General features: G+C 35.1%; 1 protein-coding gene across 5 annotated transcripts in view; it reads left to right on the top strand.

Annotated features, from left to right (window-relative positions):
* Positions 1-3,318: 3,318 nt before the first annotated feature.
* Positions 3,319-26,818, top strand: part of fam117aa (family with sequence similarity 117 member Aa) — a 28,134-nt gene continuing 4,634 nt past the window's right edge. For 3 of the 5 annotated variants that reach the window (XR_012400929.1, XR_012400928.1, XM_001922225.7), the window contains exons 1-7: positions 3,319-3,815; positions 13,542-13,690; positions 17,891-17,986; positions 20,114-20,233; positions 22,033-22,149; positions 22,254-22,380; positions 25,365-25,518. Coding sequence is in view for 2 of the 5 variants with exons in the window: in XM_001922225.7 (XP_001922260.2) it covers positions 3,698-3,815; positions 13,542-13,690; positions 17,891-17,986; positions 20,114-20,233; positions 22,033-22,149; positions 22,254-22,380; positions 25,365-25,518 (881 nt within the window). In the remaining 3 variants the exon portion in view is untranslated. Of the gene's footprint in view, positions 3,816-13,541; positions 13,691-16,378; positions 16,693-17,890; positions 17,987-20,113; positions 20,234-22,032; positions 22,150-22,253; positions 22,904-23,058; positions 25,229-25,364; positions 25,519-26,818 lie in introns of those variants that run through there. The other 2 variants (XR_012400930.1, XM_073944291.1) reach the window with 2 other exon arrangements.

The following is a 26,818-nucleotide window of genomic DNA, read 5'->3' as shown; positions in this document are numbered from 1 at the left end:
GTCAGTGAGCTCTGTCTTACAGATGAGGCGTTATACCGAGGTCCTGACTCTCTGTGGTTGTTAAAAATCCCAGGATGTCCTTTGAAAAGAGAAGGGGTTTAACCCCGCCATCCTTGCCAAATTTTCCCACTGGCCTCTGTCCATCATGGCCTCCTAACCTTCCTCATGTCAGGCTTTATCACTGTGTCTCCTCTACACTAATCAGCTGGTGTGAAAAGCGCTATAAAAAATGTAAGGAATTATTATTAAAATTTTTTTTTTTTCAATATCGTGCAGCCCTAATTTGAACAACTTTAAAGGCGATTTTCTCAATTATTTAGATTTTTCTGAACCCTCAGATTCCAGGTCTTAGCCAGATATTGTCCTGTCCTATCCTTTATCAATGCGAAGTCTCTTTATTTGGCATTCAGATGAGGTATAATTCTCAATTTAAAAAATTGCACTCAAAAAAATTTGTTGAATCAACACAATTCATGAGATTTTTTTGGAACAGGTTAATCGTTTTGTGTTCAAAGCAGTTGAAAGTGTTAAGTTAACTTAATCGATTTGTGTTGGGACAACATGAATGAATTGTGTGAAACCCCGCTTTTTATTTATTTATTTTTATTTTTTTTACAGTTTATGTAGTCCAAGGTCACACATAATATTTAGGACTTGCACAAAAAAGAACTCCAATCATTTTCTAATGGATTAAATTGAGTCCTGCCATACATTCCTTTTTCCTCACTGAATATCCCTTTTATTAGGTTATATGGCACATTGTGGTCAATACCCGCCCTGCTTGTGCATCATGTATATACTTGCTTGTCTGTATACATTGCAGGAATGCAGTAGAGTTCTGTGTATCACCTATCAGCCATTTCGTAATGTCTGATGAAGGATAGGTGGCACAGAAGTGGGCCTGGACAGAAATAGCATCCACCTGTTTGTCCAAATGCATTCATAACAGCCATACTCATGTTCGCACACACCTCAACCTATACTGATGATCGGAAGGAACACATACTACACTACAGTTCAACAAATGAGAAATATACTGATTGGGGGTGTTTGTTTCAAGTATCTCATTTTCTCAAATGAGATACTTGACAAATTTCTATCTATCTATCTATCTATCTATCTATCTATCTATCTATCTATCTATCTATCTATCTATCTATCTATCTATCTATCTATCTATCTATCTATCTATCTATCTATCTATCTGTCTGTCTATCTATCTATCTGTCTGTCTGTCTGTCTGTCTGTCTGTCTGTCTGTCTGTCTGTCTGTCTGTCTGTCTGTCTGTCTGTCTGTCCATTTATCTATCTAAAGACTACAAAATGTCTGTCTGTTTTCTATCTATCTATCTATCTATCTATCTATCTATCTATCTATCTATCTATCTATCTATCTATCTATCTATCTATCTATCTATCTATCTATCTATCTATCTATCTGTCTGTCTGTCTGTCTGTCTGTCTGTCTGTCTGTCTGTCTGTCTGTCTGTCTGTCTGTCTGTCTGTCCATTTATCTATCTAAAGACTACAAAATGTCTGTCTGTTTTCTATCTATCTATCTATCTATCTATCTATCTATCTATCTATCTATCTATCTATCTATCTATCTGTCTGTCTGTCTGTCTGTCTGTCTGTCTGTCTGTCTGTCTGTCTGTCTGTCTGTCTGTCTGTCTGTCCATTTATCTATCTAAAGACTACAAAATGTCTGTCTGTTTTCTATCTATCTATCTATCTATCTATCTATCTATCTATCTATCTATCTATCTATCTGTCTGTCTGTCTGTCTATCTATCTATCTATCTATCTGTCTGTCTGTCTGTCTGTCTGTCTGTCTGTCTGTCTGTCTGTCTGTCTGTCTGTCTGTCTGTCCATTTATCTATCTAAAGACTACAAAATGTCTGTCTGTTTTCTATCTATCTATCTATCTATCTATCTATCTATCTATCTATCTATCTATCTATCTATCTATCTATCTATCTATCTGTCTGTCTGTCTGTCTGTCTGTCTGTCTGTCTGTCTGTCTGTCTGTCTGTCTGTCTGTCTGTCTGTCTGTCTGTCCATTTATCTATCTAAAGACTACAAAATGTCTGTCTGTTTTCTATCTATCTATCTATCTATCTATCTATCTATCTATCTATCTATCTATCTATCTATCTATCTATCTATCTATCTATCTATCTATCTATCTATCTATCTATCTATCTATAACAATTTACATATAGCAGGGCAAAGTAATATGACAATATATATCATATTGACACATCTATCGTGTCATATTATGCTATTATCATTTATTTTGACTCAAAATACATTGTTTACGGTAAAAATTCTTCATCATTTTGATGAACGGAATACTATACCAAAGGCAGAAAAGAGAATAACAACATGGAGAAAAAGTTGATAAAAAAGTACATTTAGCATTTTATTTAGCAATATTTTTATGTTGGGCAGGTAATCATTATTTTTAAGTGTTTTAAATGTCATTAATATTTATTTAATATCTTTACATTCTGAATCAGTCGTTTGCTCTAAAATTCTAAATGAAGTGAGAAAAATAATCACATATGAACGAGCAGTACATTTTAAAATCCATAAAAGAAATAGTCATTTCTATGTAGTTAGCATGTATATCAATTATTGAGTGATTTGACATGTTAAAATGTGTTATACTGTGATACACAGCAATATCATGAGAGGAAATGAGAGGTTTGTCATATTGCCTTGTACTAATATTTAGTGTATATAGGCCTATCTATTATGCTTATTCATTTTATGTATAGTCCTGCTTGTGTTATTTGAGTCTTGTAGCATGTCAATGCCCAATTCCCCACTGTAATTGTTAAAATATACATTATTACTTTTATTATATGAAATATATTATATTGGTTATGGCCCCTCTGCTTTCTAGGCCTAACTTTCTAGTCGTCAGACATTGGAAAACATATATTGGCCAACCCGTCCATTCATAAATTCCCATTAAGGACAGTAAATGTCAAATTAAAAGCCTTAATATATCTGTATTTTAACATAATTCAGTTTTCTCTTAATATACCAATATTCTTTAATTCGGGAGACCATTTAGTAACTTACCACGCATTGTGTTTCTCTCTGCTGGAGGCTGAACTCTCCAAGTCTGTGGAAAGCCTGAATTTTAATGAAGTGGGCGTGGAAAGCCAAATATGAGAACCGCCCCTATGAGATCGATGCTTTCAACGACCAATGGAGAGTAAGTAGTATTTTCCCGCAGCCAATCAGAGTAGAAACATGTGTTTAGACGCTGTGCGGTGCTCTGAATCCGACACGAGCGTGTAGGTTGGCTGTTGTCAGATTGTGCATTGAAGAATTGGCAGCAGCCCATACAATGAAGTTCTGCTCCTCAGCTATAAGTTTACTAGGCCAAGTGGAATAAACCGTTCAGGACGGTGCATATGAAGTTTAGATGGTTAATCACACAGTAACAGTACCGCATTTCGTTAAATTAGTTAGTTTAGAAGAACTTAACTAACGTTACCATGACAAAAGAAAGTAGCTGACTAGCTAGCGACTGAGCTAAATCAAAATATTTGCATAGAAACTTTATTTTTGACGGTTGAGTTGGACGGAAAACCTTCCTGAGGTGTCAGCTGTGGGCAAACGCCGGAGTTTGCGAGATTCGTGAACTTTTGAAAGACTTTTTAAGAGCACAAAAGCGACTGGGAATGTCGTGTCGGAGTGGAGTGGCCCGGGTGGGTAATCAAGGACTGCAGCCCCTCCGAGCCACGGTTCCGTTTCAGCTGCAGAACCGAACAGCACTGCGCTGCAAAGACACCAAAACAGGTAAAAACCGCAAGAAATACACGAAAAACACTTCACAAATACCTGCTGTTTACTTGGTAGTATGCTCAACTTTCCTATCAACTTGAACACTTCTCATTTGGTGGTTAGAACTATTACAGTATTATTAAAAATAACCGAAAATGGTACGTTAATAATAACGTGAATGGAAAAACTACAGATGTATGTGCTTCAGCAGCTGCTCTCTCAATGGCTTCAGTCAACGGTGTTCAAGAAATTTCCCAGTGCACTGAACGACCCCCACCTTATTCCCTACATGTTTTGTGCTCACAAAGCATGGCATGGGACTGAACAAACATAGCAGGTCTGTTGTATCAAAACATTTCTGATGTCTGTTTTAGGTGTTTTTGTTTGCCTGCGGTGTTTTACAAGCTCTCTCGTCCACTGTTCAGCTTATAAACTGTGTGTGTCCACCAGTGCTCAAGAGGTCTGTTTTGCTTCAGCTTAAATATCTGCAGGCCAGGCAGCATCAGGAAAAACAAATTACAACTGTCACATTCCAGTGATCTGCACTTACACACCAGGATGTCAGATTGTGAACAGTTCTCGCATTGTTTTGTGTCGCTCAAGCATTGTGCTGTACAGAAGTATTTTAATTGCTCGTTTAGTATCATGTATAAGGGGTCTCCAGCCTTGGTTTATCAAGAAATGGTAGAAGGACTACAATTTGTGAAATGTGTACATTAAACCTGGTGAATAATAGCATGTATATTATGATATGTTAATATAAAAGTTGTTTAAACTGAAAAAATAAGCTTTCATCCTAATGACTGAGAAGTATTTTAGGTTCAGTAAAGAACCATTTAGTTTTAGTTGAGTATTTTATTTTAATAGTAGTTTATATAATAATTGGATTATTTTTGGGGGGTGAATCTTGTTATTTTAAAGAACATTTGTAGAATAAAACATGTTCATCAGTGATGAAAGTTTTTCATTGAACCACCAATAACAAACTTGTTTTAGGAGTTCACTATTGTATTGCGTTGCATAGGCCTGTCACAATAATCAATATATCGACTTATCGCACAACACATGGACATGACCTCAATCATTTTTGGTGATGCAATGTAAATCACCCCTACATAAGCAATTCTAGCAACATTTTAGCTGATTGAACAACATCTCTATCTCTATTGTAGGTGTCAGTGTCAGTATGGTGAAAAAATAGTATAGTATGTACTATAAATTACTTCAGTATATTTTCATTTGGGTGTCAGACAACTGAAAATAGATCTGGTAGCAGATATCACAGCTTCTGTTACTTGTCACCTTTTGTTAACATTTATTATTATTTATTTAGGATATGCGTTTTAACATTCTGACTTCAATCCCTAGTTGTTAAATTGTTCAAATAAATAAAATTAAATATTATGTGTTTTTGGACGAGTGGAGTTGTATTGTGATGATATATTGTTTTTCTGGCGTTAGATGGACTTAAAATGACAATAATATTGGTTGTTGCAATATATTTTGGTGCCATATATCGTACGACAAAAAATAGATATTGTGACAGGCCTAGCATTGCAACTTTTTTCACAAAAATAACTTTTTGATCAAACAATTATTGAAAACCAAATACCTTTTTACAGGGTTCATACGGTCATGGAAAACCTGCAAAAGTCATGGAATTTTGACATGACATTTTACAGGCCTGGAAAAGTTTTGGAAAACAGAAAAAACCCACAAAGTTTTGGAAAAGTCATGGATAACAGATATCTGTATACTTGAATTTAGGTTATTTACTTCTTTTTCTGTCCTTGGCCAATCCTATACTCTCACGTTATTAGTGCGGTGTAAGCATTATCTAAAACAATTGTACATAGATATAAACATAAATTGAAACAAAAATTGTTTGTTGCGTGTTTTACCATATGCTGTAATAAATTCGAAATTGCAACATGCATTGTTTTTTTCTTTTACTACGCAAATAGACACTGCATGAAACATTAGGTCATGAACATTTACTTGAAAGTAGGCATAAGATTCTGACAGTATGATAACCTTGGATAAAAATATCACGGTATCGTGATTACTGCTCTAAAATATATACTTTTTAAATGTCTGGGTAAACATCAAAAATTTTTCCCCCCTCTGAACACAACATATTTTATTTTGTGAAAGATTTAAAATATTTTGAAGCAGTCAGGCTGAATAATTGAAATGAATGATTGACTTCTGCTGTCTTCATAAGTTTCAAAAACACTGATTTCTTTACAATTTAAAACTTCATCTTCGGATATATTTTTTGCTGAAGATACTGTTGTCCTAAAAAAAATGTAAATGTAAATAAAAAATCGTACACAAACCTTAGAAACGGTATTGCAGAATTTCCAAACCACGGTATACCTTGAAAACAATTATCGTCCCAAGCCTACTTGAAAGTCTTGAAAAAATCATGAAAAAGTCATGGATTTTTAGTAGTAAAAATGTGTATAAACCCAGTTTTTAATAACCTGCATTACTTTGTAGTCAACTTTTGTCCAGGTTTAACACTTTTCATTGGTGTCTGGGTCTTTCATGTATTTTAAATCTGCATATTGTCAGATTTATAATACTTTAAAATAGGGCTGGGCGATTTTATTTAAAAATAAAAAAAATTTTGGCCAAAAATAAAATCAAAATCTCAATTAATTGAACATTTGAACTCTATTACGATTAATGCATGATTATTTTATTTATGTAATAAATTTTTATTTCATTTTATTTTATTTTTTGCCCTCTCTGTACTCGCCTATACTCTTCAACGCTACCAAGCTGACCGATCACAGAGGTTGCGCTAAGTGTCGTCGCAACAAGTAGTTACTTTTTTTTGAGGGGTCAACGTCAGAATCAGTCACAGCGAGGGGCTGTGTGGGGGAAGTTAGGATGATTCTAAGGGCCTACCCCACTTTCCTCCGGCGCCCCTCACAAGGGTTATGCGAATGCATAAATGTTGCACCAGATGTTGTGATATGATGCGCTCAACGCAGAAGTGTAAACTCCACACGTGGTAGGGAAAGTAATTGAAAAAAATGACCTGGAAAAATCTAGCCGATTTTTCTCAATGATGATTTCGATTACTTTTCGATGAATCGCCCAACCCTACTTTAAAAAGTCTTGACTTGTTTATAATAGAATGTGTTAATCACAAAGACTCTTTGATTCTCATCTTCACAATGTACAAATGAACTCAACAGTGAGTCTGCAAACAGATTGACTGAAATAACTTTTACCATGCTTTAGCTCAACAGCAAATCCCTCTGGTCTCTTAACATTGAGCTGTTGTCATTAAGCGTTATAGCCCACGCAGACCGAGGCCACTTTCATAGATTTCCACAGAGCTGGAACACCAGTCATTCAAGAAGTTTTACACATGCCTTCCTTACATATTTGCTCGTTAAATATCTAGACACCCATGCAGCTCTTTCACCTACCACTAAGAGAATCCTTTGTGCAGAATTCATCAGAATTTACTTAAAAATTAAGGTTGATTCATTATTTTATTCAGATCATGCTGGCATGTTACTTTAAGTACACGTAAATGGTCTGAAGATTCTTTAGCTGTTTCTGAATTTAGCGCAGTGTCATGGCATGTGTTTATATAGGTACACAAAGGAGCTCAGGCGGGGGTTCAGAGGTTGTGTTCATAGTGTTTGGCTGCATGTAACTTTAGTCCATATGCCAGCGAGTGTATTTTTATACTCTGCTCACCGTGCCTGGAAGAGCGCTCAGGAAGACTGTAAAACATACACGTGCAGCCTCATTGAGAAAACACAAATGATCTTATAAAACCCGTCAAAAATATGTTCAGGTCATTTTTTTCACACCAAGTGTAAAATGACAAAAAAAAAAGACTTTAGAGAATACAATGAAAAAGAAGATTCATTTGATTTACACAATGTTTTTAAGGTAAGTGGTTGCAAACTATTTATATGTGCTAAATTTAAACAAACAAATTAAGTAGAACATTTTATACATTTAGTTTGTTTCAGTTCAGCCCTTATAAATAGATTGCAAACACTTAAAACATTTTGTAAATCAAATGAATCGTCTTTTTTAGAGTACTTCTTTACTTTTGTATCATTTATTTAAAGATTTGCCATGACAAAACAGTGATATAGACCATTTTAATGTCATGTCATTGGCCCATGAACATTTCCTGCTTGTTATCAAACTATTTCTGTAATGAGGAAATTCAATCATAATTTGACATTAAAACAGCTATCAGAACATTATTTATCAATATGTGGCTCTTTTTGGATTCTCGTAGGCTATGGAAATGTGATATGTGATGTCATCATATTCAATAATACAGCTATCTAGTATACAACCACTCATTGGCTAGTAATTAAAGTCTTTTGTGAAAGGTAAAATTAGCACAAAATATCTTTTTCAAAATACATTCTTGTATATCTATAAGTCATCATAAGTCAGTTTTTCGAAGGGTAAGAAAGTGGCAGTCTGATTCAACCACATCTGCTTAAGTCATGATGTATGAAATATTGTTTCAGGGTTCAATCAGCTACTCATTTCAAGTGAGAAAATATTAGTTTATGACCACGTTTTGGTCATTTCACACATGAAGGTGAATTTTATTTAAAACATGTTGTACACTACAGTCTCTGGACTTGCTATATATATATATATATATATATATATATATATATATATATATATATATATATATATATATATATATATATATATATATATATATATATATAGCGATCATGATTTTTGAAAGTATTACATCTCTTTGTAAACAATATTACCATTTTTTAAGTCTCCCCACACAGTTTGATAGAGCACTTGGACCTGGAAGCACTTAAAAAGTGGATATTGATGAAGGAATGTTAGGAGTGGAAGAATACATTAGAATACATTTTCTAGCTAGATAAGCACAAACGTGTAACCCAGATTCTAGTCCATGACAAAGTTGTAGACTAGTTTTACAAGTCAAAAGATAAATAGCTGGAAATAGGGCAAAAGGTTTACCAATAATCTTCTGAACTTTCACTTCTTGCAATAAAGATCTTATATTCAATTGGCAAACAAACGTTGTAATCAAAAATAATAGTTTTTCATTCAGTTTATGGAAAGATGATGTTGAAAAAAGATACATGCTTTTCATTTAAGCATTCAAATTTGAACTATTGTAATGTGCTATTGTGAAGTATGTTAACCAATACTTGCACCACTTTTCCACATTTGCACCGGACACTTTCTTACAATCACTACATGTATCTTTAAAAGAAGTGCATTTCTGAAGTGTGCTTCACACAGGTGAGTGGGCTTGACAAACTACCTTTAGAAACACTCTTCTCTATTTAAAAAAGCAGTCTCCCCCTCATTAATCCTCAAAAATGCAGTCCCGATAATTATTTTCAATATTGAACGATAACTGTATATATTTCGAGATATATTATATATAGTTAATTTATTTTTTTACTTCGTATATATTTAGAAGTTTTTAATCCTTCCAGATTTAAAAGGGTACCCCAATAATGACTGAAGCCACAAAAATAAGAGGGTCCATTGAATGGCATAACATCTTCAGCGGATAAATTTCCAATGTTGCACATTTATGCTGTGTGATTGGCTCTTAGATCAATATAGAGTAAAAAAAGCCCAGTGGTTATTATTGTTATTGACATAAATTTTGTCAAGATTCAATATAATATCCTTCATCGGCCCAGCCCTAGACCATATAACTATTTGCACTGGATACAAGTTAAACAGCAAATTGTTTTAAAGCCATAAATGCTTTGGCTTCAGACTCCAGAGTACATCAAAGATCTGTCATTTCAATCTTCCTCGAGATCATTAAGATCAGATTCATAGATTATCCTGAAGGTCCCATGCAGTGTAGAGGTGATCTTGCATTCTCAGATATAGATTATGGTGCTCTTCAACCTCTCTGTCAGTGTTTAAATCGCGTATTAAGGCCAATTTGTTTTATAGCTCAGTATTATGTTATATGCAGCTTGGTGTCATGTTGGTATGTTGTGTCATTAGGATTTTTGTTCTTCTTTTACAGCACTTTGGTATACCTAAATGTTTTTTAATGTGCTTTATTAAAAAAAAAAAAAGAGATATATTGATCAATTCTAGGGATGCTCCGATCAGGATTTTTGCAGCCGATACAGAGTACCGATATCTTATTATGGTCATCGGCCGGTTCAGAATACTGATTCTGATGCTTTAAGCTTTATATAACCTTACCATTGCATAAAGCACATTTTCCCTCACGCTCCTCACATAGTTTACCTCCTAACTTGTTGGAGCTGCTGATGCATAATATATGGATGCACACATGCGTCTTCGTCTGCTTGTAAACTCATAAACATAAACACTTGCGATTGATTGATGAGATCAGCCAGATTAGCTAGTACCAATCAAGAGATGAAATGTGATTATGTGATACCGGTCTCTGGCCGATCAATCGGAGCATCCTTAATCGATTCTGCATTGAAAATGTATCATATATAAAGTATTAGTTAAAGTCAGATGGGGACATTTGCTGTATTTTCATTTAATCACCTTACAACTTCAGTTAAACCACACAAATATGAATATCTTTATGTTTGGAAGAGAAAAACTTCATTTACACATAACTGACTAATTAATTTGGCAAAAAAAGAGACAAACTACAGTTAATCATTAATTGATTGGTTTTATTTTACTATGCAAACATACTCCTTATGAATCGAAAAACAAAGAGCTTGCAAAAAATACATCCTAGTTTGTTCAAATTTAATTTGCTCTCTTTTCAATTTTTAGTATAATCTCTATTTGATTAGCAGCCATTCTCTACTGAGTCTTCCTCAGGAAGCAAGCATGCTTTAAAAAAAATGAAAGTGTATCAAAAATGAAACAACTGAAATACAGAGCATACACTTTGAAAGATGCTGGGTATTACACACAATCAATTTCTGTTGCGATTAACATAAAGGAATTAAGTGAACTAATTGGTTTTTACAAATTTAAGTGGATTCAACTTAAAACAATTAAGTTGTCCCCCAAGAACCTTGTGAACTGTGTTGTTTTAGCTGATTTAAAATAAGTACTTTGAACAAACAGCTAACATATTTTTGAGTGGAAGCAAAAGTGCTATCAACTGTCAAAATTCTATAAATGTATACACCATAAAAAGCCTTTAGTAATTTTAATTAAAGTGAGTTAACTTGTTGCCTTAAAAGTGACAAGTTGACTTGACCAGAAAACAGTGAGTAAATCCTTATAACTGTTTAAACTTTTTTTAAATTGAGTTTTTATAATTATGTACATACTTCATGTATTAAAAATGGAAGCAATAGGTTTACTTATTTTCTGAGTGAACTACTTTTTAAAGTGTATTTGCATATGTTTGTATATGCAGTGCACAGCATAATTGAGTACACCCCATTTTGAAAATGAAAATTTTTATCCATTTCTCAGTGAATATAGACAATGTATTTTGGTGCATTTAAGCAAAACAGATTTATTAAACAGATATATTTATTATAATTATATTTTAGTCACAGAACATCTTTATAAATTGAAAGATAATACAATTAAATCCAAGCAAAATATTGCAAAAAATAAATTACAACCTACAAAATTTCAACAATTTTTCATTTTTTCTTCTTCTCTTGATTACCCCCCCCCCCCTCTTTTATTTTATTTAATATTTTTCTATAACATATAAATTTAGGTGTACTCATTTTTGGATCGTTATCGCAAGTTATTTTGTTCGATAAACTCTAGGTTTGGCTTCAAGACTGACTAATCTAATGTATATGCACAAATATAGTACTCTATAGCTTCCTATTTAAATATGAATTTAAAAGGTAGATTTGTGAGGGGCGAACTTGTATATGCTAAGAACTGTATATGTACATCTCTTTTTTAAGTTTTGACTTTTGAGGTTAAATGTACTGTAATTTGTGCATATTTTTGTGATTCACTGACACACTAGTTGCATATCTATATCAGACTAACCACACATAAACCTTAACCCTTACAATGTCTCACATTCATCCACATAGTCACCCAACCTGCTTGATTACACACCCTTAAACTCAGTGATAAAATACTCTCTGTACTAGACAAGTATGCCTTGTTTAACGCCTGACAGTAAATAGTTGCCATCAAAAAGTTTCCCGAAGTCACTCAAAAACCCCAGGGGCTGGGAGGAGTTGAATGGATCCAGGACTAGCCTGAAAAGGTCAGAGATCAGGTGTACTGTTGTATTTGTTTCTTTGACTAGACCAATGCGCTGAAGAATACGATCTGTTGTACGTGCAAATGTGATCCTCTGAAGTATTTTTGGGCCAGAGTCCGATACCTCTCAACCACAGTGTGTTGATGAAGCACCAGGATGTTCAGCATCCGCTACGACAACAGCATCTATTTATAACATGTCTTTCATGCAGGGAATGTGTGTCAGTTTGATGTACAAGCTGCTGAAAGCGCCAACTCATGGGATAAATGTGAAAAGGATATTGTAGACAAACAAATTGTCAGAATGATACGAGAGTTATGGTCAGTGGTGCAGCGGTTAGTGTGTGTTCGTGTGCATTTTCTCCCTTCTGGCTATGTTTGGTAATTCAGTTATATTAAAAATAAGAACTTATTTTTACTCCCTTGACATCCATCACACTGTTAAGTTCAATGGTTCAATTGTTGTTTTTTTAATCATAAGTTAAGCAGATTTCCCACCTGATTCCTAAATAACAAAATACTATAAAAGGTATAAAAATGCTTGACATCATGTTCTGTAAAAGAAGTGAGTGAAACTCAGTATGTTAATGGAACAGAATTGCACGTGTAGAGCATTCAGTTGTAGGCATGGGCCAGTATAAGAGTGTGGCGGTATGACAACCTTGGATAAAAATATCATGGTTTGATGGTATTGTGATTACGGTATTATTGTGATTATATGTGCTTTTTAATTGTATGGGTAAAAGATAATTTAAAAATTCACCTTTGAAGACAATATATTTTCATGTTGTAAAATATATTGTGTTCAAATGTATTGTGTTCTAATATAGTCATGTTGGAAATCAACATTTTTTTAACCATTTTCCAGAATTAGGGTTTGTATCATTTGGGGTTATTTCGATACCGTTGCTAAATCGATGGTTTTAAAACTGTACCAGTGCCTGAACCGATTCTTTTGAGCAACAAAATAATTTAACTTATTATTATTTTGTCATTTTAATTAAACAATATAATTAAAGTTTAACGTATGCATCAATTTATATCTTGCATATTTTAATTGCATTAATATTTTTCTTTTGGTCATTTGATTGTTAGCATGAATTTAAAATTTGCATTATACAATTGGCATTACATAAGCTTACTACTAGACTGTGTAAAGGCTGCCATCAAAATAGTCAACTTTTTTTTTTTCTTTTTTTTTCTTCTAGGGATGGAGCTTGTGACTACGTGTACATGAACATCAGTCATCTAAATATTTTAATATCAACACTTCTAAATTGCCGTTGTTGCACATTTCTTCGTTTTATGAATGATTTAATAAAATTAATTGCTGTCAATGTGTCAATTACAATCGGTACAATTTCATAGGCCGGAATGCTTTTTAAATCCTCACACAGTCACAGGCCTCATATATATATATATATATATATATGTATGTGTGTGTGTGTGTGTGTGTGTGTGTGTGTTAATTAGCTTTTTATGATTTAAAAACTAATCTCGAAGTTATGATTATCTGTGAATTTTTAGCTGAATGCAAGACAAAGGGACGTCCGCCGAAGCCAACCTTACGTCGGACCCTGTCTCTGGACACTTTGGTGGGGCCGTACCTGCAGGGCAACTGGCCAAGAGAACCAGAGTGTCAGCCTGTTACCTGTGTCAACGACAAAGCCACACAGGTGAGATTTCTTCACATGAACATTTTCATTTTTGAGAGAACTACTGCTTTAACGCAGTCTGCGATATTTTTAGCAAACAAAGGAGGTCCTGTCTGACCATGTGGAGTTGCTTCTCAGTGGGGAGTAAAACAAACCATTGGTTTGATCTGCTTGTATGATACACATGCAGAATTATGCACAGCTGTTTTAACACTTGTGTTGTTTGCAAAGTATAGTTTTCAAATGGACAGGGGATTTTCATGTTTGTTTTAGAAAGCTGAAGTCAGGCGGTTGCTAATGAAAGATCTTGGCTTTGGGGAGAAAGATTTTGGCCGGTATTGGAAGAACTTTAGGAAAACTCGGCTGGGAACGGCAGCCATATTGTTTTTTCCAAATGGGTTCCATATGGGCTCCTAGAGCACTGCTCCAACATGCCTGCTGGAGTTTGCCGTATTCAGACAAACACAAAAGGTGGAAGTCCCACTGCTGTGGCTGTTCATTTTAACTCAGAGTTAGCTCAGCTAGTTTGTAAAGATTTCACACTGTCAACAAAGTTTGATAATACAAGAAAAGTCACATTTGTATGTAATGGTTCCTGTTTGTTCAAGTTCTCTCTTGAAAAGACCTGTTTGCTTCATAAAACTGATTAATGGCTTTGGCATGAATGATACCTCAAATTATGCTACTTATCTATGAGAGCTGTCTGAATGTTGTTACTAAGCAATCAGACTTGTAAAGATTTGTGCAGATGATTTTAAAAAAGACAACAATCCCAGAGAAAAAGATGTAAGAGCTGTATATTGTAAAGTTTGGTATGTAGAACTATTCTGATTAGATTCTCGTTTACATGCTCTTGCTTTGTATTTTATAGTTGTAATTTTAATTTGATTCTGGTGTTCGTTTTGTTTAAGGTTGTTAAAGGCATTTTATAATGTTCCAATTTAAAGTTATTATCCACAACAGTTTTAAAAACTGATAATAATCAAAGAAATGTAGGGTAGGGTAGAGAAATGTCCTCCAGCCAGGATGATCTTGGGACGCCCTGACGTGTTACTGCACCATATGTCGACGCACTAACCACTAGACTATTGCACCGACTATAAGTCTAAACACAGAGACACATTTAACTGTATATGCTACATTTTTGTGTCATATTTAACATTTTATCCCATTGAACCACTGTTTTTGGAGTGTGAAACATCAGTTTTTTTTTACTAGAGTGGATAAATCTAAAATTACATACCCTAGTGTTTTTCTATGAGCCTCCTTGACCATAGTCAGACACTCGCATAAAAGCAACAACAACAATTACAGACAGACTGCATATTTGTGTTTATCCTGCAGAAGCTACTGAGCTAAACAGCTTTACATAAAAAAAAAAAAAACATTTGTCATCTTTTTCGTTTGCATAAATTGTGCAAAGTTTATGTGAATGCTCCAAGTCTTTTCAGTTATTTTGTACAGTGGGGGAAAAAAGTATTTAACACGTCACAGCTTTTCTCAGAAAACATATTTCTAAAGGTGCTGTTGACCTAAAATTTTTACCAGATATTGATAACAACAAAATAAATCCATTTATGAAAAGTAAACAAATTTAAACAGTTTACAAATGAAGTTATGTGTACTAAAAGGGAAGATGTAAAAAAGCATGGAAAGCCCAGACAGCCGCTGAAATCTCTTTTATTCAGCAAATAATGAAGAAATGATGATGAGAAATGAAGAAAGGAAGGTGTAGAAAAACATGGAAAGCCCAGACAGCAGCTGAAATCCTTTTATTCAGTAAGCCCTGCCCTTCCTCATTGTACATGAATATTAGCCGTTTCAGTCCAACATCTACATTATCATTATGATGAAGATGAAACCAGGGTGGACTTTTTATAATGACAATGATCCAAAACACAGTCAATCAAACTTTGAAATGGTTTCAGAAAAAGATAAATAGAGAATAAAGTAAATATAAAATAAAGATCAGTTTGCATAAGCGGAAGCCACACAACCATTAAGGTTTTTATACTGTTGAAGTCGTGTTGAATACTTATTTCCCCACTGTATCTCTGTGGTATAATTACAGTGCATTATACATGTCTGGCATGTATGCTACATAATATTTAGTTATTGTCAGTAGTATGCAGATATATTTTGAGACGATTGTATAGTATTGTGGACGTAGCCATCGATGCCCATCCAGGCCGTCTGTGTCTCTCAGCAGGTGATCTGCACTGATGACCGGTCACCCAAGAAAAGGTTTTGTTTAACATGACCTTCATAGTGACCGTCCCCCTCAACCCCTGCCACACACATACAATGCCCGAGCGCAACCCCCATTCACACTCTATTTTCACATATTCACTTTGAATCATCCCGTTCTTGACTGACAAACTCAACCTACTTTAAAAGTGGGCATTCAACAGTTAACAATCATACAGTCTTAAGACACTCCCATCCCCCCTCTCTCCGAGTTCATCCCGTCCAATGCAAACGAGGACTTCTGAAACTTTAGCCAGCATCCAGCGTGCTGCGCATACAGACCCTCAAACCCAATGTCCGTTTATAGGCTTAATCCCAACACAGCTTGATGTGGGTGGGTGGGTGGACGAGTGGGTGTCCAGGCAGAAAGGAGTAAGGGCCGAATTTAAATTTAAATCCACTCACACCCCTGCCCCCCAACTCGGCCGTGTGAAACTTCCAGCCACTAAGCGGACGTGGTTTACTCCCGAACTTGCACCCTGGGGGCTGGAGGTGATGACATGTTTTAATACGCCTCACTTCAACTGCGTGTTTGTTACATTAGCATCCCAAGCGCACTAAATAATCTTGACCTCTGACAGAGACAGGAAGACAGGGATCGAGACACCAAAGGAGGACACTTTTTGTTTTTTGAGAGAGAGGGGGTGTGAATCTATGATGAGCTTTAAGATTGTGATCACTCATTGGGCCACTTGGCATTCAGTGTTTGATATAGTACACAAGTGTGCACTAGTTGGACTTTTCAACCCAAGTCAACTCAGCAGGATTATATGACGGTATGCACGTGTCTGTCTGTCTTTCTGAGTGCACTTGAAAACTAACTTTGATGTTGCATCTTTTGAAATGTGGTGCAGCCGGTGGTCGGAGAGTCGGTGGTTTCTATCATGCATGTCTCCGCACAGCTGTGTGTGTCTGTGTGTGTTGGGTGTATCTGTGTGCTCCAGGTGTGTCACATATTCTGTCTCGTATTCAAATACGTTTATCGAGGCGAGGAAGCAGCTTTCAGTTCCATTTGTCAAGTACAGAAAACATGTCAACACTTGGCGAATGGGGAGCACACCTCTCAGGAGTGGATGCTTTTGCTGGAACTGGTGCATGAAAGAACGGCTTGCTTTGGCTTTGTGTGTGTGTGTGTCTTAGTCGAGGGTGGGTTATCAGCTGTCTTGCGTTCAGTGGAATATTTTATGTAAAGTCTTTGAGGGTGTTTGGGATAGCTGGTATTCATAGAGGGGTGGTTGAGTTTGGGTTATCCCGAACAAGCTTTGATGTTTCCATGAGAATGCAATGTGGGTGTGAGGTTTGGAAAATAAGGTCACTTTGAAAGTCAAATCAACCCTCACAATGGCTGTTTTTCAATTCCAAGAACACATAGAATGGACTTGTGTTCTTGTGGAGACCGGTCTTGCGAAGTTACGAACACGGGAGAACGCGTCCTGTGAGAAATGAAATGCTGTGTTTTTGTGATGATCACATGATCTTCATGCGTTTTTAACGGAAAATTATTTAAACGCTACAGCATCAATACAATTATTTATTGTTTTTCCCCTTGTTGCAATATTTACTATGCATAAAAACCATACAAATATACGTCACACAATACAAATTTTAATACGAATTTCAGCAAATAAACACCCTTAATGTGTTTATGCATTTATTAAGATTTTCATGTTTCCTGTCATCCTTTCATTTAGGGAAACTCCTGAGATAAATAAGTTCTATGACTGAACTTTAATAATAAATCTATATAAAATGCTGCGCTTCCCACCTTCTTTATTCATCCACAATGACGTCTGGGACTCGAGCGAGTTTTGCACTCAAGTCTGTATTGATGCATCCTCGATATCAAGAACACATCCAGCAACTTCCACGCGTCCCCTTATTTCGGTCTTAAGTTTTGAAACTGTACTTTGGTGGTTGATATGAACACGAGGACGCAAGAACTCTGAAGTTCACAGCCATTGTCTTGTTTCTTAGACTCCCAGTTCCTGGATCGAGGAGACGCGGGGGCGGAGAGGAGGCGGCGGACATAAGCGCTCGGCATCATGGGGGAGCGCCGAACACCTACGAGAGGTGAGTATTTATGATATTTGAGACACAAAGTAGTTTCACTTTAAGGCTCAGCATGTTTTTTTTCTCCTTATGTAAGCCATTTGTGAATGCATAATTGTTTATTTACATTTACTTGGCCTATACTCTAAAATTGACCAGTTCAGTCTCTATAAAATGCTTATTTAAGACATCCTTGTTTAGAAATATCAAATTGTTATTAAAAAATCTCTTGTTTAAAAACCATGGAAGGATTTGTTTTAGAGTTATATATCAGTAGTACAGTAAAACAGTCATATTTCCTGAAAAACGCCACTACAGTCACTCAAATAATTTCATTAAAGAATAAAGTTTCAACAAATTATTATTTAATCAAGTAAACTAAAATCAAATGTTCAATCAACCAAATCAATACATTAATAAAAGAAAAAAAAATAAAAGCAAACAACCTTAAAAACCAACACATTTTTGTTTATAAGCCAAAGTTTAAAGGGCTGTATCCACAGCTAGAGTATTAAAGCTAACTATAAACTTTTGGTAAAAGCTTAATGTGACTAATTACAAGGTTGTTTGTACAGCTTCGATGTTGCTGGCTGTGTGCAAATAGCCCATTTCCAGGCCTAGGCACATTACCTATTAATAACCTTTACATTCCAATCCACAAGGGATAAAATATAAAATCCATTTCCATAAAAATGTAAATCAGTTAAATCGCTTTAGAATATGCAAAACCAATGGTAATAAAAAAAACAATAATAATAATGTCAAGGCAGAAATCATCGCACATGGACAAATTTAGATAACTCTATCTTAGCTCAACATAGTAGATTTTCCACTTGTGCATGCTGAAACGACTGTGTAATCAGTGCACTTTCAAATATCCCTTCACTTCATGTATGTTACTGTAGATTTTCCATATATATATTATAGAAATATTATTTATTATATTCTATAAATATAAAAAAAATATAATAATGGGTCAAGCGTTGACGCTGAAGCCCTGTGTGAAAGCACCAAAGGGAAGACTAGCTTCTCAAGTTGTTGGCAAGACATGACTTTTTTTTATGTGGAGCAACGACCAGGATCTTTTCGTTTCCAATTCAGTAGAATCAATCTACTTCTTAAAAATAATTTTTATTTATTTTTTTTGTGTTGTAACATTGTAAATGTCTTTAAAGTCACTTCTTATAAATGTAATGCATCTATTGCTAAAAGCCTCAATTATTATTATTTTTAAAAATGTATTTAACATTTTTACATTTTACAAACACACCAAACAACCCATATAGAAATAATTAAAATAAATAAATGAAAATAACATACCCAATTACACAACTAAATGAGCGGCAGATGTCTACACAGATGTATTATTATTGTCAACAGCTAGCAAGAGTTAGTGCTTTAACATAAGAAAAAAAAGGCTTCAACAAACTTAACAAACATTCTGTTATGTCTTTGAAGGGAGTATCTAATCTTCTCTAGTTTCACAAAATACAAAACCTCTTTCAGCCACCGTACATGTGAGGGTGGCTAGGGGCTCTTCCAGTTTAATAAAATTACACGCCTAACAAGTAAAGGAAGAAAGTCCACAAAGTTTTAAAAAAGCATCAATTATCAAGCAAAGAAAAGTAATACTGATGCTAAAATGTCATGGTGTAATAACAATATGTAAGATAAAAGTGTTACTTTATATGAATGAAAAATTATTTTGGTCACATCAACCGGCAATTCTTACAGTTTAACATTTTTGAGAATAATAACAAGAACTATTTGACAACCCAATCAATAAGCTGATTTAGAAAATAACAATAATAATAATAATAATAAGAAGAAGAAGAAGAAGCATCAAATACAATCAAATAAGGCAATTATTTTTAGCCTATTATTCCCCAAATTAATCCAGGCTACTGTATACCGTGTATTTTTTGGAATAGGTTTATGCTAATTCTAATTCTAGCTACTTATTTGACTTTTTTGTTGTACCCAAGCTGCCTAGTCAATCCACATAGAATAGCTTACTTTTGAACATCAAATTACTTTCAAATAAAGAATCGACTTCACTTTAAAGTCATAGCAGGTTAGGTTTCTACTTACTCTTCACATTTTTAAGTTTACATCTGCTACTCTAATTCTCATGTTTCTATCCCCCAGGTTGCTAAACTTCGCCAGTCCTTACAGAAACGCTCCAGACATGCGCCTCCTGCCATGGACTGTGACCACACACACCAAAACATACACAATAGTCAAACACACACTCCTGGAAGTACACAGGTAAACGCACAAACCACAGGCCTGAGCAATTTTAGAATGCATCTCGACCAGCTTGTTAGTTTATAGTAGGAGCATCAATAGGAGGCATGAGGGCATTTATAAAGGCTGCACTTGTTTATGTACTGCGATTATGAGCTAAGCCTCTCAAATTGGCCCTCATCTCACTAGCAACAGAGATTTAAAAACAGAGCAGCTTTATTTAGACGGTGTCAGTGAACTACAGCTATTGATATGGCAGGAACACTCACACACAGCTGGTTGTTTGGCTCTGTTTTGTACAGTAGTAGATTTAAATAGACAGGAGGATATGTATAAATCGCTCGTTTTATGCATGTCTATTATATTCTACTGATAAAATTGTGTATTGAGGTTAAACATAACCTAAAAATAAATAAATAAAGACATGCGTACAAGCATTCACATACAGGCTGTTACACCTGACTCAAAGATGTAACATTAAAGTCAAAATAAAGTCAAAAATAATATTTATTTTCGTATAATTAATAATAAAACAAACATCAGTATCAGTGTGAAAGGAAAGTGAATGGATGCCATAAGTGTTGTCAGCGCTGGTGTATGGATACAAAACAAAAAGCCCAAATTGGAGCACAGCTCTGATCAACTCCCCAAACCATGAATGAACAGCAGCCCCGACAAACTAATTTTTAATAAGGATGCTGACGAGCATCATGTTCGCTAAAGGCGAGCCCAAACCTAGAACAGACAAAACATACAAAAAAAAAAAACTAAAACAACACAGTCCTAACACAGCCTGTTAAAAGTTTGGAATAATTAATAATAATAATAAAAAAATTGTCAGCTCCTATAACCTTGTGGGTTCCTTGAATTTAAGTCCTGGCTTGCGGATCTTTCCCCACTCCCTCTCCCTTTCCAACTTAACTTGCTGTTAGTATTCTATCATATCATAAGGCAAAAAAAAAACCCACAAAAAAATGCTAGAAAAAAAAAATCTATAAATTAGACGGATCATTTAATATTTTATAATATAATAATATATAATTTTATAATTATAATATATATATAATATATATATATTTATATATTAGTAAATGTATTTTTAATAGCTTTTTTAAAATGATTTGTCTTATTTATAGATTTTATTTAATTTTCTTTTTTGTGGGTGTTTGTTTTGGTGGGGGGCAGCTAATAATTCTGACTTCAACTGTATATAAACAAGCTTATTGACAACACAAAGTCGAACAACCATGTAATTTTTTATATAATTCATTTGTTTAATTTAATATTAACTTCACTCAATGAGAATGTTGGGCAGAATGTTTACAGCACAAGAATATTCTTTGGTTTAAAGTCGTGGCCTTTATTTTTAATGTAGGTGAGAGCTGTAAAAGGTGTCAAAGTTTATCATTGTGCCACAAAATCAATCTGCTGTAACTAACACTATTGCTGTTTCATTAATCTAGCATAATAACCCTAGGGGTCTCAATCCAATGAAAACGAATTGAAAGGCTGATGGCTTCTTATTTGCATGTTGTTTTTTATGTAACTACTAAATACTATTTTTATCTGCTGTAGGTTATGGATAAAATATGGTAATTCTAATAGTTTAAAAACATATATTTTTGGAAATCACCAAGCGACCCCCACTTTGGGAACCACTGCTGTGCCATAGTAGGAAAAAAATACAGTACTAAAGTAAGCACTTAAATACTGTATATTATGTACCAGATTATCCTCAAACCCGACCACCCATTGAGATTTACAGCTTTTTTGTCACTTTACACAGTCTAACAGTTGTGTGTGTGTGTTTGTGTGTGCAGACGATGCCTCTGATTCCTCTGAGTCGACTGGCCCCCAGACTGAGACGCAGTGTGGAAGGACTGAACCTGGAGCTGGAGGGAGTCTTTGTGTCTGAAACAGCAAAAGAACAGCACAAAGTCAGTGTGTGTGTTTTGTCTTTTTTAAGCAATGTTTCTGACCCACAGATTCAGCTAGGAATCATAGGTTATAACCCATGTGATTTGTGTGTGTGTTTGTTCAGATTCTGGATGTACCAGATGGTCACAGAGCCCCCGTTCCAGTCCAGAGGTACAGCAGCGCTTCACAAAGTGACCCTTCTCCTGCCCAGCTGTCCCCCTCACACTCGCCCTGCACCATCACAGAAACCGGTCAGTCTGTAGTTGACTCAAAATCTTGTGTTTCATTACTTTTTTTACCCATTTCCTGAAAGTAGCTAATTATACTATAGAAAAGATGGCAGATTATAAAATAATGGACAAATTAGTCAATATTAGGGCTGCACAATATTGGAAAAAACTGACATTGTGATAGTTCGTTTTTCTGCCATTTTATATATTGCGATATGAATATAATTTCACAAGATTACTCTATTTGAAAAGAAGTCCTACGTTTATATTGATTGGAATGATATGTAGAGGAGTACGTCTGTATGAATTATTCAAAATTACACAAAACAAAATAAATTAAAGGATGGATGAAAACAACAGAGCAAGGATAAAGATGAAATAAGCAAAATTTAATGATTTTCAGAGGGTTGAACCGTTTTAATTATGAAAATTCAATATATAAAATGGAAAATAACACTGCATATAGTCTTTATTGTATTAAATGATTTAAACAAGTAGGCCCAATCCCAATTCTACATACTTAGTCCAGGAGTGTCCAAACTCGGTCCTGGAGGGCCGGTGTCCTGCCGATTTTAGCTCATCCCAGCAGGTGTGTTGAGGCAAGTTGGTTTCTAGAAAGCCTAGTAAGAGCTTGATTAGCTAGCCCAGGTGTGTCTGCTTGGGGTTGGAACTAAACTTTGCAGGACACCGGCCCTCCAGGACTGAGTTTGGACATGCCTGCCTTAGTCTTTCCCCTCACCCCTACTCCTCGTTTTGCGCATTCATGTGAAGGGGCAGGGGTGTCCCAAGTCTCTTTAGCTTGAAGGCGTAGGGCTAAGTTGGAAGGACTAGATAGCCTTTTAAATGGAGATTTTTCAGGACCACACTCGAAACCAAGGGGTAAGTAAATTTCCCATAAAACACCAGCCACAACCGCTGCATGGCTGCACACGGAAGTCAGGAGATGCACAAATTAGTATTTTTTGTCATTAATATGAATTTGTACAACAAACAAACATATCTTTTAATATATTCATAACAGTTTTTGTGTTTTACCGTCATGCTTTTAAAAAAAAAAGCTTAAAATAATCCCTAATCATAACTCCTGTATAAGCAGTCCCACAACATTCTGTCTCTCAATGACACTTGAATACCCTGTCAAAAAAGTCTAGTGGCTGGAAATGGCCTTTCTACACTGTCTGCTATAATGTAAATGTTATTTTCGTTTGTTTACATTGATAAATGTGGCCACAGTGTGAATGCACAGTAGTTACGAGGTTATTGCCACGTGATATCGTTATGATAACATGATATCGTTGTCTTCAGTGATTTGCTAAAGATAAATACCAAAAAATAGCACAACTGGAATAACTACAGCAGTGTCCATCGTCAATCTCAAATGTAGTAAGAGATCGCGATGACGTGTGCAGGTGTTGTATTGGTGTCCCATTTTTTAGGGGTAAATTTTGAAGCCCTTCCCCTTCACACTCCGTTTCAAGGAGAAGGGATAGGGGTACAAAAACGGAACCGGGATTGGGCCTTAATCTTTGCTAATCTGGCAAACTTTACAATTTCTTGTGCTCAAATAGTTTAAACTCATTTGAATCCATACAGTCACAGGCCTTAAACACATCCAAATGAAAGTGTTTCATATTATAAGATTAGAGTTAAACTTTGTTTGCTTTAAACTGTTTTCTAGTTACTTTTAATTTCATTTTGACATTGCAGATCCTGCGATGTGACTATTGCAGATTTGCAAATTGCGATATCGATGATGAAACGATATATTGTGCAGCCCTAGTCAATATATTATGAATTGTGATTTGAAACAGTTCAAGCTTGTGAGCTCTTTCAGCTCCACGGCATTATAGGGAACAATACAGGAATTATTTTTTACCATCAGCAATTGTATAATCAATGTCAAATTAGACGTTAAATGTGGAATTTTAAGTGTATAGATTAGTGTACTTTTATACTTAAAGCTAAGGGGTGCGTATTATATAGACCTTTTTCTTAGAATGCAAAATTACCCATTATGCTTTGCATGTATGCGCAAGGAGGATGCTTCGGACTTCCAGTAAGCAGCTGATGCGTATAAAGAGTCACATTCGAACTGCTTTGAAACGATAGTTTTAATCTATTTTACTGCCTTTTAACGTCTTTGAACTAATACTGATGTTGATCACCGCCACCTCCTGGACTGATCATTGAAAAAAAAATGCAATCTAAAAGGATGGAAAACAGCTGCTGTGAGGTATTTTTCCCTCGTTGTCAGACGGCAGCTTGTGTCATTTAAATGAAGCCTCGTTATCGCTAAAGTGATCATTTTCTCTTTCTTTCAAATATATAACCAGCCCAAACAAATGCAATTCACCAAAACAGCTAAACACTGGTGCTATATTTCAGCATTTGATCTGACGGCAGACACTAAATTAGGAGAACGTTTTTCCCTCGCACTTGAACCACATCTGATCGAAGTATAACAGCTTTAACACATCTTTCTTACAAAATTTAAGTTTAGCATCACAAAAACATTCTGTAAGCCACTGAAAACAGTTGAGAAAGGCTGCTGTGGCTGAGGACAGTTCTTAACGGAAGTTCTAGTATCGTACCGGAAGGTGCTGATCACTATGGCGCCCTCCATTCAGCAATGAAGAAAAAGCTCTATAGTGAGCTGTGCTGTTACATGTGAATTTCCCTTTGGGATTATTAAAGTCTTAACTAACCAAGAAATTTTGTGGTTCATTCCATTGTGTTGACCCCTGATAAGCTAAAGCAAAATGAGTGAGAGAAAAGTAGCGGTTTTAGGCTATTCAGCGACTTTATACATTTATCTCCATTTGCCCTTTTCATATTCCATATCAAACTGAGAATATGGAGAAAATGATTGTAAAAAAAAAAAGCTCAAACTGAACTTGCACTTAGGGTCATTGTTCATATTTTGTTATCAGCATGTGACAGGAATTTCTGTGTGAAATAGTTTTTTTTTTGAGTGTTTATTTGGTTTGTGTGTGTGTTGTGTTTAGATATGGTTGTGTGCGGGCCACTCTGTCCCGCTTCCTCTCCTCCTTCATGCATGTCCGAGCCACCATCGTCTTCTCCTCGTCCCAACAAGACATACGTGTTTCAAAGAGAGCCTCCAGAAGGCTGTGAGAGAGTGCGCGTGTCTGAGGAGGCCATGTAGGTTCAGCATACACACACACACACACACACACACACTGCTACAGAAACACAGTTGATGACTTGTATCCACGCATGCAGTTGTATATTTAAAAATGGAGCTCTGTGTTGTTGTACCTCCGTTTTGTTGCACACACAACTTACAATTCTCAGTAAACCAGTAACATTCAGCATAGAGTCAAGTCTACTGCTGTGCTAGGTAATCTTTTGAATGGGTCCCAAAAAAGTGGCACAGTACATTTCAATATTTTGGTACTACTTGCATTGAAAACAGAACTAGTGGAAAACGAGCCATTAGTGACCCATAGAACAGTACTACAAGTCTGAACTCATGTTATTTTAGTAAACAAAGACTAAAACCATTGGTCAAAATCATTTTGTTAACTGAAGTTATGAAAAATCGCAATAAACAAAGAATTTAAGCTAACTGAGACTATCTAACTGGAATAAAATACCCGTTTAATACATCAGCACTCATTCTGTGGCTGAAAATCTGTACTGAGGTTGTTTAGAGAACAAAAATGTGCAGATTATATACAAAAACATCTATTATTTTTTTATAATTTGAACTTTTTATAGATTGTTCGTATTTGCAAATAATGCAGATGAATTTCAAATACCGAGCATTAACATAAATGCAGAATAATACATATAAATTAGGTAAATAAACTAAACCAGAAAAAAATTTAATTAAAAAAAGAGGGTGAGGGTCCCGTCTGCCTAGGATGATGCAGCTCTGTATCCACTGTGATTCAGCTTTATCCATGTGGCTTAAGGGACAGGGCCACCAAGTATTTATAGGCTTTGGCAAACAAAAACATCTTTTCTATAGAAACTTTTCTTTATTTGTTCAAATGAAAGCTGTAAATGTATAATGTAAACTAGTCATGTTTAACTATATATGATCTTTAATATGAAGATGTTTCTTAATTCCTTGTCTTTTTTACTCTTATTTATTTAAGTAGCATTTTTATGGCTTTGGATTCAGTGTCTGCTCAAACAATTATTTTATCACTATGTTACTCTGAGTTAATGCAAGTTGTGCAAACACTAAACCTGGCTCTATTCGACACTGGATGTGTTCTGTCAACTCTGCTAAACTAGAATTAATAAAACTGGAACCAAACATACAGTTAAAGTTAATGATTATCCCTGCTGTGAATTATTGTTTTTTTTTTTTTTCAAATATTCCCGAATTATGTTTAACCGAGAAAGGAAATTGTAAACAGTATTTCTTATAATATTGTTTCTTCTTGGGAAATTCCAATTTGATTTATTTCAGGCAAAATAAAAGCAGTTT

This window comes from Danio rerio, chromosome 3 (assembly GCF_049306965.1).
Source record: "Danio rerio strain Tuebingen ecotype United States chromosome 3, GRCz12tu, whole genome shotgun sequence".
Taxonomy (NCBI): Eukaryota; Metazoa; Chordata; class Actinopteri; order Cypriniformes; family Danionidae; genus Danio; species Danio rerio.
Note: the sequence above shows the minus strand (reverse complement) of the source record. Positions and strands in the feature narration are given on the sequence as shown.